Source organism: Ptychodera flava, chromosome 19, assembly GCF_041260155.1.
Source record: "Ptychodera flava strain L36383 chromosome 19, AS_Pfla_20210202, whole genome shotgun sequence".
Lineage (NCBI taxonomy): Eukaryota > Metazoa > Hemichordata > Enteropneusta > Ptychoderidae > Ptychodera > Ptychodera flava.
The window spans coordinates 13,075,695-13,089,953 of record NC_091946.1 but is presented as its reverse complement, the minus strand read 5'-3'; the positions used below and the strand labels follow the sequence as shown (position 1 = coordinate 13,089,953).

The 14,259-nt window shown below is 37.1% G+C and overlaps 1 protein-coding gene across 1 annotated transcript in view; it reads left to right on the top strand.

Annotated features, from left to right (window-relative positions):
- The first annotated feature begins 4,587 nt into the window (after nucleotides 1-4,587).
- Nucleotides 4,588-14,259, top strand: part of LOC139118616 (alpha-1,2-mannosyltransferase ALG9-like) — a 513,500-nt gene continuing 503,828 nt past the window's right edge. The window contains exons 1-12 of the mRNA XM_070682030.1: nucleotides 4,588-4,682; nucleotides 5,718-5,865; nucleotides 6,338-6,472; nucleotides 7,096-7,166; nucleotides 7,692-7,780; nucleotides 8,296-8,369; nucleotides 9,453-9,514; nucleotides 9,849-9,936; nucleotides 11,104-11,209; nucleotides 11,431-11,519; nucleotides 12,463-12,585; nucleotides 13,240-13,441. Of these exons, the coding sequence (XP_070538131.1) occupies nucleotides 4,612-4,682; nucleotides 5,718-5,865; nucleotides 6,338-6,472; nucleotides 7,096-7,166; nucleotides 7,692-7,780; nucleotides 8,296-8,369; nucleotides 9,453-9,514; nucleotides 9,849-9,936; nucleotides 11,104-11,209; nucleotides 11,431-11,519; nucleotides 12,463-12,585; nucleotides 13,240-13,441 (1,258 nt within the window). The 5' untranslated portion in view covers nucleotides 4,588-4,611. The remainder of the gene's footprint in view (nucleotides 4,683-5,717; nucleotides 5,866-6,337; nucleotides 6,473-7,095; nucleotides 7,167-7,691; nucleotides 7,781-8,295; nucleotides 8,370-9,452; nucleotides 9,515-9,848; nucleotides 9,937-11,103; nucleotides 11,210-11,430; nucleotides 11,520-12,462; nucleotides 12,586-13,239; nucleotides 13,442-14,259) is intronic.

Below are 14,259 nucleotides of genomic sequence, written 5' to 3'. Positions count from 1 at the left end.
TCGGTTGAAACATGTCAGAGTTATGGCTCTGTACATGAAAAAATCATAATAAAATGGCCGCCAGGCGGCCATATTGGATCGTATCACAAAACAAATAGACTTGCATATCTATGACATTGGTCAATGTCCTTGTACCAACTTTGAATAAAATTGGTTGAAACATGTCTGAGTTATGGCTCTGTACATGAAAAATCGTAATAAAATGGCCGCCAGGCGGCCATATTGGATCGTATCACAAAACAAATACACTTGCATATCTATGACATTGGTTAATGTCCTTGTACCAACTTTGAATAAAATCGGTTGAAACATGTCAGAGTTATGGCTCTGTACATGAAAAAATCATAATAAAATGGCCGCCAGGCGGCCATATTGGATCGTATCACAAAACAAATAGACTTGCATATCTATGACATTGGTCAATGTCCTTGTACCAACTTTGAATAAAATCGGTTGAAACATGTCTGAGTTATGGCTCTGTACATGAAAAAATCGTAATAAAATGGCCGCCAGGCGGCCATATTGGATCGTATCACAAAACAAATACACTTGCATATCTATGACATTGGTCAATGTCCTTGTACCAACTTTGAATAAAATTGGTTGAAACATGTCTGAGTTATGGCTCTGTACATGAAAAAATTGTAATAAAATGGCCGCCTGGCGGCCATATTGGATCGTATCACAAACAAATCGACATGCATATCTATGACACTGGTCAATGTCCTTGTACCAACTTTGAATAAAATCGGTTGAAACATGTCTGAGTTATGGCTCTGTACATGAAAATATCGTAATAAAATGGCCGCCTGGCGGCCATATTGGATCATATCACAAAACAAATCGACGTGCATCTGTATGACATATGAAGTAATCCTTGTACCAAGTTTGAATGAAATCGCTCCTTGCATCTCTGAGATATCTGCGTGAACGGACGGACGCACGGACGGACGCACGCACGCACGCACGGACGCACGCACGGACATGACCAAACCTATAAGTCCCCCGGACGGTGTCCGTGGGGACTAATTAACCGACGGTTCAGTTCTCTTGGATATATACCTCAGTTGAATTTAAATGCAATCAAAGATTAGCCCTGAAAGCATAATGCCACTGCTTAAAATAGTCTGATATATATTTCTTTATTTGGGGCACTTCTACGTGCCTCTAAAGTCAAGCAGAGTGGTTATTTCACAACAAACCGACTGAACTGAAATCAGATAGCAGTGGTCATAATTGAACTGTGACTGGTTCGTTCCTGATCACGTGATGTAAATCCAGCTCTGAATTGCATTGAATCATTGCCCGCGATGAGCCTCTCTCTCTCTCGCCAGCGCTCTGTACATGATAATGACAAGATTGCTTTGTAAAATTCTTGTGGCAAACACGTCAAAAGCTTTTTCCTTGGAGAGGCATAGCAAGGCCAATTCGAGGACAAATACAGTAACATGATGACATACAATAAAACGAATCACAAAAGTGTCACTTCCAAACCTTCCTCCAAACCATTCTACCGCCAACACCGCCGCCACTACCATCATCATTATCATCACCATCATCATCAACATCATCATTACCATCAACAACAAGATCGCCGCAATATCAGTTGGAAAATAGCGTTGTGCCTGTGAGATTTTCTTGCAAATGACATGCAATGACTTCGAGCAAGGGGATGAGAATACTATGACATTTGGAGTCACATATATTTCACTAGCAAAATAAATCGTAAAAATTACTTTACAGTTGAACAAAATGATAGGAACACATCAAAGGGGAATTCGTATACAGTCCAACACTGCATAACTTACGTAAGGAAATGGGCGGCTACAGCTAACCAACTGAAAGAACGGAGAACAAGAACTTTAAAATGCCAGCATCATGAATATTAACAGAAATTGATATTGAGAAGGCACTTTTACTGCCGGCCGTAAAGTCATGTATATTGCGCTTGATGAGCAAACTCGCACTGGCATGGAAAATAGAATATATAATATTTAATCTGTGTTGACGTACGCTTTATGAATTGAGACTGGCGATGAATAGATATAAGGTCAACAGGCCTTGTTTTGTGTTGCTCCGGAATGCAAGTTTTAATCTTGGAATTCAATTTGCCCTACAAAAACGTTTTTACCTATGGGGAGAGCTAGAGCATATACAGATGTCAAAGGTCAAACGGAGTATAGATGGCAGACACCGACACTACCACACTGTGTTGCACTTGGCTTTTCAATACCTTGTTATTAATTCTTATCCAGGCTTCACCATACCTGTAGATAAGAAACAAATAGTCATTGGTTCAATAGGCATTTTTCAGGTTATTAAAAGTCATTGTACCAGCTAGGCTCTGATTTCATATCAGCATTTAGGTCAACAAGAAGTGCACAAGGAATAAATAGTATAGAAAATATCATTTCATTATCATAATTATAAAATATTATAAAATGTCGATATTATTAGTTAAACCTTTTTGGTCAGTACATCAGGGTTGAACCTCTGCTCTGCTGTGCGATACTTGATAGAAATAATCGAACGTATACTTGACAGTCTGCGATGCGTTCTATATAAGCTTAGTGTACTTACAAGGAGTATGACGCTCCGTATTACCATGTCAAGTATAATTCATACACGTTCGGTGATTTTATCACGTTGCAAAGAAAGCCGTTTGCAATATCTAAACGGTTTTATTGAAAATATTGATATCGCATAATATTCCATAATCGTGATATTAATATAGGGTCTAATATTTCTTAGGCTATGGTAGTGCGCCTGTGATAAGCCCTAACGTCTCACGATGTTGAAAATTCAACAAAGACAGCCTTACCGCAGTGCATGATGGTATGGTGTGTGAACTTATAGCTTTTAACCCTTTCACCACTATGGTTTGTCCCAAATACATCGTTTTCTATGGTAAAGTTGGACCTGTATACAGGGAACTGGGGGTGAAAGGGTTAAACTTTTTGATAGCAACTCGGAGACACAAGACCAGCGCCTTCCGAGAAGTGTGATTGGGAAGACTGGAGTGCGCAGGGAGTTAAATTTACACTGCCCTCCCTACTGCAGAAAATGGTTGCTCCCTAAGGGAGCCGTCATTACTTATTGCCTGGGGGGTTGGAGGAATCTGAGGGGGGTCACTCAAAAAATCGAAAGCTACAAGAGAGGTTGCTCAAAGTGGAGAACAAGAAAGGGGGGCTACTCAATTTTGTTGATATGTACTGAAGCATTTAGTGGAGTTACGAATTAATACAACAATAATAGTAAAGATATGTGTATTCATACCTGGTATATATATATATATATATATATATATATATATATATATATATATATATATATATATATATATATTGCTAGACGTGGAACTTGTCATGATTACTCTACAGACTGTTTCATGCGCTTGGCAATCGTCAGGAGTGATGTTTGCGGGCTTGTAGCTACCTATATATAGGGTCAGGTGTATATGCAAACGAGGCGGTTGTTCTGGCGCGTGAAAACAGTCTGTAGAGTAATCACGACAAGTTCCACGTCTAGCAATACCTATGCCCTGCGGAAACGCATCGAGCACTATACATTGCCTGAATTGACACCAAGCCACTGATATATATATATATATTATTATATATATATATATATATATATATATATATATATATATATATATATATATATATATATATATATATATACATACACACACACACACACACACACACATATATAATATATATATATATATATATATATATATATATATATATATCATAATACAGGTGGTTTCAAGTAGAAACTAAAATCTCATTACACTATGTGTTTCACGTTATTGTGATCTTCAGACGAGAATGATCAGCTATTCGACATGTCAAGCCTTATGTTAGAGGCTAGTACTGAGTACATTTTTCAGTATTTCCTTATTAAAGATTGATATACTTGCCTGATCATTAATGAGAAACGTCTGCTTTCTATATTCTGCATTGCATAGGTTACCGATAGGGGAAAATGTGTAAAGCAAACTAATTCTGATTCTATAAAATTTAAAACCAGTGGAATGCCTTGACAACAAACCCATCTTTTATTTCAGGAAAATAATAATAAATAATAAATGTGAATAAATGTATGTCTGTCACTATTTCTTCGCTTTCAAAAAATGTAATTGAAATCAGTGAACTGGAATATAAGGTTTGGAATACTGTCTCAGATTTCTGTTCCTTGGAGTTTTTTATACGAAAAAAATCTGAAAAAAATACTCCCCAAGTGCCACCAAATAACACCATTTTAATCTCTATTTTTCAAAAGTTTGGGGGGAGTCACTCAAAATTTCTGTAGCAGGGGGGGGGTTTACTCAAACACGTCATGTTACTCGAAATTTTGGAGTTTCTAAAGCAATTCCTCCGACCCCCCCCCCCAGGCCGTAAATAATGACGGCTCCCTAAAACAGAGTTTTAGCGATAGATGGGAAATATCACGATAGATGGGAAATATCATGATAAGCCTAAAACTTCGATAAACTTAACATTAAAACTATTTGGCGACCTTAAGTTTTTGGAAGCAGGTCGCAAATTCACAGGAAAATATGAATACAATAGACACGTGCTACAAGGGGTTAAAGGTTACAAAATGGCTGCGACCGTGCGAACGAGATCGCACGGCTCCAAGACGAAACGTAGCATCGTGAAAGAGGATGACAGGTTAGTATTGCAGTGATATTTTCCACTTTTTCTAAAGCTTACTTGTTTAGTTTAAAATAATGCGAGATATTCGTTGTTCGTGTTTCAGCGAAACAGCATCGGTGACGATGCATACACATAATGAGTTAATGTTGCTGCTGTTGTGTTGTTCAGATTCAATCTCCTGCAAATTATGTTCCATATTGTGATCCGCTTGTTGCGTGCATCGTTTCGGCATTTGAATGCCGATGGAATGAATAAGTCATTGGAATGCACTCAGCTGCGTACAGTCTAGTCCAAGTATTTGCATAGGATAATACGAGTAGTTTGACGAGTATGCTGTACACGTGACACGGCTTCTGTAAAATATGTCCTCATATTTTCGTGTACTATTTTGCCATCTCTAGAGGGCGCTATTGTTAAGTGTTTCTTTTTCATATTCCTGCGGTAAATGTCTCTTGAATGAACAGAAATTTCTTAATTTTAAACTTAGATGTGGCACTTTCTCTGAAATATAGTAAATAACACTGGTACTGTAAGAATTATATTATCTGAAAATATTTTTACTGTCATTTGTGCGGTACTGACTATCAAACGATCGGTTTCACATGTATCTCCAAATTTAGTGCATTAATGACGGAATCTGGCTGAATTCAGAAAATTAACTGATCTCAGTACTCAGCTTGGTTCTTCATCATTGTCTCTGTCTTCTGATTCAAATATGATCCATGATGTGTGCGTTAATGAGGAGAAAGTAAACCATGTTCCAAGGGACCTTGGATGGATGGATTCTGAATCATCAGCTAAAAAACAGGAATTGTAAGCTTATTGCAGGTTCAGGTGATTTTTGCTGTGGGAGTACAGAAGGAAAGGGCATTCTATCTTATAAACAGTTGAAAACATCTTCTTTTCTGTTCGACTTGGTAACATAAAACTGAGTCAGGCCTGTACTTTTGGCAGCAAATATACATGTATAACTGAGCCAGTATTACTGCCTTTACAAATATGGCATAATTGGTCAGTATCTGAATCCAAGGCTGGTTTAACCATTTTCAGGTCACAACGGGTACTCGACGCCAGTCAGTTTCAGTGCTGGACCCCTAAGGGACAAACAGCATTCAAGCTGCTGATATCGGCCAGATTTACAGCCGCGTTGCTTAGCAACATCTCAGACTGTGACGAAACGTTCAACTACTGGGAACCAGTAAGTGTAATATCAGATGCAGTCTATGAACATAAAATTTATTTATCACTGTGTTCTAATTATACAACATGTAATATAAGATAGGTTATGAGTAACTGTTGAGTCAAGCTATTAATTAAAGTATCACAATTTATATTTATGACTCATATTTATGAGTCTAAGCTGTATATGCCTCACATAATATTAATGTTAGGCAACATTACACAGATCTAGGACATGAGATACAAGACTATTAAAGATGAAATGTTAAACGTAAGAACTCATTATCAGTTCATGATGTGATGTGATGATATATGAAATACATTTCATGTAGCTTACTCAAATTTTCCTCAGACAAATTTTTGCTCAGATTTTCCTCAATGAAACTTTCAACCATTCTCTCACCAAATGAAGGATACAAATCAGGGAGTTCTGTACTAGAAAAATAAATTACCAACCTGACAGGGGGTGTGTGTATGCATTTCTTTTACAGACACATTTCCTGCAATATGGCAGTGGTTTCCAGACCTGGGAGTACTCCCCCGTTTATGCAATCCGTTCATATGCATATGTCATGCTTCACTTGTTGCCTGCAAAACTCCATGCACACCTATTCCATGCCAATAAGGTGAGAAAAGTATTAACAAGCAAACAATCACTGATTCTGTTTCTATCCCCTTGGCAGTGTAGCACAATATTGCATTTGACTCTGAAATTTCTAACTTCTTTTATTGTGAAATGTTAAGCAAGGAATTTCATTAAAGGCCCACGAGATATACCTTCCTGAATTATTTTCACATTTTCATGCTAAAATTGATACAGTTGTTATCAAATGGTATCATTCTCTCTCATTAATATGCATAAATAAATATTAGTTCACAAAGTTAGATTACATTTGCAAATATGAAAAATGAAAATACGCTTGATAGGCAGCCGCTAATATTACAATGAACACTGAAAGACATATTATGGTTGAGATGACAAGCTGCAACAACAGCCACACATGCATCACTGGCAAAATTTGTCTGCATTTCAAGCAGCAGCGTTTGATGTTGCATGCATGCAGTTATATTTAGTAACAAACCTGTAACTTTGTTAGTCTTGGTCTGTAGGACCAGTGGTATGCCAAAGTATAGAGTCACTGATCAGAGCTCGCACACATTGATGTCCCAGCTGGAGCTGGATTTGCTCCCCCAAACTATACTAATAATAAATGTATGCCACCCACAATATTTTCTATATCTTGTACAGATTTTAGTGTTTTACTTTGTGAGGTGTGTCCTGGGATTCATCTGTGCGCTGTGCGAGCTCTATTTTTACAAGTAAGTAGTTTCCCTTTTGAAGGTTTCAAATGAAACACTTTCTAGCAGCTATTATTTTCAAAAGCAACTTCACAGATAGCATACATTCTGATAGTCTCAGTTACCCAGACTGCATTGCAGGGCTGTCATCCGGCCACCTCACACAGTCTAGGGAAATTGCATTCAAAAAACTGGGCAAAGATGGTTTGATATGGACAAGAGCAGTGCATCCTGGGAACAACTGATAGATGATGTAATTATTATGCTTCAAGACAAAGTCACGATAAATAAAGCTTCAAGGCGATGCAAAAGTGGCTTTCAAAGTCTCGGTAATGAGTGGGAACTGTAACTTCAACAGATATCTTGGATCAGTGTATGGACAATTGTACATGCAACTTAGCCAAGAAATAAGAAGTTCAGATACTCAGACCAATCAATCAAATTGGTGGAAAGAACATTGGTATTTGCATAAATGTTCATTTCATGCAGAGTCCCATACTTTGTGTATTGTGGTTGAAATATTTATGTCAATCTGTTTTCTGTCAGGGGAGTTTGCAGATTGTTTGGTGGCAATATTGGACGACTTACTCTGTTCAGTCTGGTACTCAATACAGGCATGTTCATCTCATCAGCTGGTAAGTAAATTGTATGAACAGGAAAATACTGCTGAGCTTGCTTTATGACCTTTCACCTTTGACCTCAATTGTCATTTTATGTAAGCACCTTTTAGAAAATAATTTCAATCGTTTAAATTTTATTGTGATATATCCTTTAATCCTTATCAGTGCCTTTCCTGCCAAAGCAGGTGTGCCCGTTGTATAATATGAGTGATTTGAATCTAATTACTAAGTGGAACTGCCAATATATTGGACCTTGTATTCCCATGTGATAAATAGATAACTTTTCTCAAATATGGATAGTGTATGTTTCCAATTACTTGCAAAACAGTTAGCATCTATTACAAAGATCAAGATCATAGTTTTTTTTTCACGACAGAAGTTTCTGTTACATATAATATAGTCTATCTAAAGAATGTAGTACAACACAGATATGGTAATGCACAATTACGCAATAGAGCACGTACACTTTTAGTTATTGATGGAGAGATAATAGTAAATAAATATTGTTTTCACATTTTTGTCTTTCACAGCATTTCTGCCAAGTAGTTTCTCAATGTACATGACATTGCTAGCCATGGGTGCATGGTTCACAGACAACATAGCGGTGAGTGTTTTGTGTGAGCTGTGCCGTTCTTGTCAATCAGATTCAGTTTATCTTGTTTCTCAATGGAACAGAACTCTACCAGGTCTGGACTGTTGTCATTCCTCACTAACCTTTATCTTGCCAAGTTCATACATGTATGTCACTATCAGGTCAAGTTCAATGGCGAAAGCAGTGAGGCATACATGGTCCATATGCTCCTTGAAAGGCCTTGAAAATGAAATTGAGTCTTGAAAGTCCCGGAAAATTAATAATCCCCAACTTCATTCAAAAAAGACAAGTAATCAGTTTGTGATATCATGAAAGTGATATGGTAAATGGTATATAAAAATGACATCGTAAAAATTGATCTCTGAAAAATGGTATTTTTGACCCCCAAAAATCCTTGAAAATTGCTGAAAAGGCCTGTGAAAGTCATAGTATTTTTGATGACTTTGAGTGTATGGACCCTTGGTATACCATGCCCCTACATTGCATTTTAACAGACTTGAAAATTTGTGGGCCAATGAAACCATAGATACTGTAAAGATTAGTGACTAAAATACTTGTAACATACTATGCCAAGTAGGTGAAAATACTCTATTTTTTGGCTCACTACTACCGCTTTTTGAACTGGCAGATTGGGGAAGTGATACTGCCTGGCAGAATTAGGTTATGAATTTACTGTCCATTTAGGAGATATGAGACAGTGTAAAATGTAGGCCTTGGTAAATTTAACAGTTTCTCACTTTTTGCCCTTCTGACTCTATATATGTTCTTTGAATTCAGTGAAACACTCTCATCAGAACTCTATATTTCTACATTCTGATACAGCAATGCACTGAATGCAGACAGAACTTCATCTCTGTTTCCTAAAACACGGAATATATTACATTTTACATTTTGTCATACAGCGGGCAGAAATAAAAATCAATGATGGTTCATATCTGTAATATTACTCACCTGACTTACCTTTCCCTCGTGTGAATACTTTCATCCAAACTGTACAATATGTGTTAGCTTCTCAACAAAGTTGTCATCAGTGGCATTATATAAGTTGTTCCCAAAGCATTCTCACATTTACTGCTTTCTGTTTTCAATGCCCAGATATCTGTACTCAGTATTGCAAGCAGTGCCATTCTAGGCTGGCCTTTTGCAGGGGCCATAGGGTAAGCATTTCAGCCTTCTTGTATGTGTTCTCCACTTTTTTCTTAGTGCACATATCCCCATCTTAGGTATGGTGTAGTTTGTTCAATTTGACCCTGTCATGGAAACCTTAAACTTAAAATGGCTTTTTGTAGTCATGCTTACCTAAACACAAAATTCACTAAAATCAAACCAGCTTCCTATGACTTTTGGTATACACAGTTACTATTTTGTAGAAAAATATATCAATCCGCTTTTTTTACTATAATGAAGAAGAGAATTTTTAACCCGCACAGTTTTGTTACACTATCATAAATGTACAAAAAATACATTTTTACAAATATTTTCTGTCCTCAGTATCCCCATTGCTGTCGACTTTGTGCTGAGAAGACGTGAAATCTTACAATTCATTAAATGGTGTGTTATCGCTTTGCTTGTCATCCTGGTGAGTGACCCTATGACACTGAGTTTTGTGACCCTTGACCCCATTGACCTTTGCATAGCAACCAGCACGTTTTCCAAAAGGCAGCATGAATTTTGTCAGCTCACCTTTTCAACTCTATTGTGATTCAGACCTGACTAATCAGATTACTTGTCAATTGAAGTAAACTGTACAGGTCATAAATTTCAAACGGTATGTTTGCTTTGTATCAGCTGGACATATTCTCATGGATGTGTGTATCAGCCGTCAATGAAGGGGTCAGAAAAAGGACAGGCAACAAGTAGTGAATTTTACCATGAAGGGTTGGGTGATTTGAAAATTTTAGCGTAGGAAGTTACATATGAAAACAGAATTAACCAAATAGCAAGATTTCATCGAATGCCAGATTTGTCAGTGCAATTTTCACAAAAACTTATCTTAATGCATATTTTCATTTTTCCTCCAATACATGGCAAGGAAAACAAAAATTTTTATCAACCATTTTAATGTTGCTTTATATTGGAGCCTTTCACTCCGTTTTTCTTGCTTCATATAGAGGTCCAACTGTGGAAACAACAGAGGTTTACAAAAGTGATGTTGTGAACGGGTGGGATAATTTGTTGTTTTCTCAGTGCTTACATATGCATTTGCTTTTTGTGCATAATCTACTAATCTGGTGATCTAGTTGATGTCTAACAAATTGTACCTTTTTGTGTGCAGCCTTTTCCTTCTGAAATTTGTTGTACACTTACAGAAAAGTTTTCTTACACTGGGGACTTAATTGCAGAATCACTTAACTTCTTCACGTGTGCCTCTTTTGTTTCTTAATGTCACTACCATGGCAATGTAATGTCAATGTCAGAACATACTTGTTTATTACCAGATACAGATGCACGTTTTAACCAGTGTCTATTTTTTTGGCCAAAGATAAATTTAACCAGTTTCTTTTTTTTTTTTTGAAAAATTTAGCAATACAAAATTTAACCAGTTTCAGTGCAGGTTGTTAAATATGAGCGCCCTCTATGGTTCAGTGTTGATTCTGCTGTTGTTTTCCAAGCTGTCCCTAAAAATTATTGGACGAGTTTTTGAGCAAAGTCATCCACTCTCTTGTTTTTATAGCAAACTAATCGTTAGCTGATGAAAGTGTTGTGTTCCTTGTCATGCTACTTTTACTGCGTGTTATTTTTGCAGGTACCCGTCGTTATGGTTGATTCTCATTTCTATGGCAAACTTGTCGTTACACCACTGAACATCGTCTTGTACAATGTATTCAGTGAGCATGGACCTGATCTCTATGGTAAGAAATCTCATATTTTTGTGAGATGTTTTCAGAATGACACATGCTTCTGTATTTTTGTGTCATGTTCAATGTTGTTGCTGGCAACACAAACAGACAAATATCCAGGAAGTTACATTTGAAAACAGAATTAATGAAATAGCAAGATTTTATCTAGTGCCGTATTTGATTTGTCACTGTTGGGTAAAACGAGTCTGTGCCATTGTCTGTTTTTCCCACAGGTGTGGAACCATGGACTTACTATTTCATCAACGGATTTCTCAACTTCAACGTGGCATTTCTGATGGCACTGGTTGCTCTTCCGGCAGCAGTAAGTTTCATTTTCTTGCATTCATCACCCCAACTACTCCCTTTATCTTCAGCCACGGTCACTCCACAACCACAGTCTCTAGTAACTGAGATTTTTCTCTTTAGATAGTACAGTGTCCAGCCCATCCTTCCATACCGTGAGTTTTTGAGTCAACATCTTTACTTGTCCGTCACATTTCACTGACACATAATTTACAATATCAAATAAAGAGACTTTCGTAAAATACTACGAACCAACAAGATTGGCTATCCTAACCTTCATACTTTATCAAATGTTATTCTCTGTAACCTCACATGGCCAAAACTCATCTATAACGTGACACAAGGAAAGTTTTGGTTGAAGGTCTACCATAACTGTGTCATTAGTTTCTTTAACTATTTAAAAAAAAAATTTTCCTGAATTTAATCTGTTTACAAATTTGCAACATTGTTCTGCACTGTCTATACATGTAGATAGAAGCTTTCTTTGTTAATATATAAGATCGTTGTTGGTAGAGACAGTCTCATTGTGCCATGGTTACCTGGCCAAAGCGCTGTAATATTGAATATAATCTGTAGAAATTTATGCATCAGTGCTCAGCTTGCTTTCAGAGTTAGCCTATGAAGGCGGTTGACTGGCTTTCTGTCTGTAGATATTCTCTGTCCTATCCGTATCCCATCCTCCACTGCCATATCATGCAGAGATTCACCAGCTCATTTTGCAAAACTCATACCAGTGTAAAGTGCGCCCTCACAGGCGAAGTCCCCATAGCTAGCTGTTGAGCATACTAGTATGTAAAATTGTGCATTATTCCTAATTCGACCATGTTGATGATGACGTTGCTGTATTTGCAAGGATAGGTCAAATAAATTTACGATGAATAATTAGAATAGAAATTTGATATTTAACACACGAGATATCAAATCTTTTCATGATTGACCTGTGAGTTTCTGCTCTCTTGCAGCTGTTGGTGACTTTTATTTTACGATATCGATACAACAGTGATGAAAGGTCACCCATTCCATCCTGGCTCAGTCTGTCACCCATGTACATATGGATTCTGGTTTTCTTCACCAGGCCACATAAGGTACACAGTTCTGTATCTCATCAATGAAGCATTCAATGTAGTATACATGCATACTTGACTTCTTCTGGTATGTGTATCCTATTCAATTCAAATCAGCCCTGCTCAGCTATTTGTTAAGGTGGTTCGTGCCTCAAATTGAAAGATTTAAACTTTTGCTCAAACTTTCCATAAGGAAACTTTAAACAATTCCCTATCAAAATCAAGATTAAAAATCTAGGGTTACCATGCATAATATGATACCAGAGAAACAAATTGCCCTATGTTTACCAACCTTTGAAATTCAAAATGGCCGTCATGCCTGTGTTAACTCTATGGGGAAATATCAAATTTTAGATTTTCACAAAAATAAGCCAGTGAAAACTTTAGTCTCTCCATAAGCTTCAAATTGAGCCCCCACAAAACGTTGACCAAATACACTTGTAAAAATTTGAGAGTCCGGATACCTGTTCCTGAGGCAAGTATGGCAATAATAATAGATTTTTAATATTTTAACTCCAAACTTAAATTTTTATCCATAATACAAGTGCATATTTTCCAACTTCTACAGACAAAAGTAATATACATACAATTATTTTTTGCGTCTTCCCATCCATGCATAGAAATTTTACCTTTTTTAAAACAGACATTTTTGTTTATGTACCTTTGTCTCTTCAGGAGGAGAGATTCTTGTTTCCAATTTATCCGTTATTTTGTTTGGCTGGTGCCGTCACCATGGCATCCGTTCAGAAAATCTATCATTTGATGTTTTTTGGTCAGAAGAATAAACACTACACAACATCTTCTGGTTGGCTGGCCGTGGTTGTTGGCGTTGTGTTCACAGTGTTGTCTCTGTCACGATCGGTTGCGTTATTCCATGGTAGGTAGCACCATTACACGTTGCTGTTCTACAACTGTGGAACAACAACAACAACAACAACAAGAACAACAACAACAACATGCCACATGTGTTCACAGTAACCCTTTTCAAAGGGGGAATAGCTGTAACTTAGATGATATTTTCATGTATTTTTGTTCCAGGAATCAAGAACATTGCCCTCTCCTTGTTTCTCATGTATTCTGAAATACAAAATAACATTATGCATTGTGTACAAAAAATGCAATATCATTGTTGACAAGTGCATCAAGGCTAAAATTCATTTTCTGACAAAAACTTTGGACGCCATACCTATACACAGGCCGTGTTGGCAAGATGTACATAAGACTTCCATCCATGGCCAGAAGTCGGGATTTTTTCATTTTAGACATTTTTACATTTTAGTAGTGCATGTTTGACATGTTAGGTCGGAACTAACGTGACCAAAAAAGCCAATCGTGTATCGTGCACGCCTAACGTGTACGGACCTATTAAACGTGTCTAAAATGTCTAACGTGCATGTCATTTTAGGTTTTCATCATGAGTCAAAATCTATCATGCCAATCGTGCAAACCTATCGTGTATGGTGCAAACCTAACGTGTACGGACCTAACGTGTCTAAAATGTCTAACGTGTATATCATGACTGTACCATTCAACTTATCTGGAGACCCTAAAATGACATACACGTTAGACATTTTAGACACATTAGATCCGTACTCGTTAGGTATATGTACGATACACGATAAGTTTGCACGATTGGCATGATAGACTTTGACTCGTGGACAACCTAAAATGACATACACGTTAGACATTTTAGAC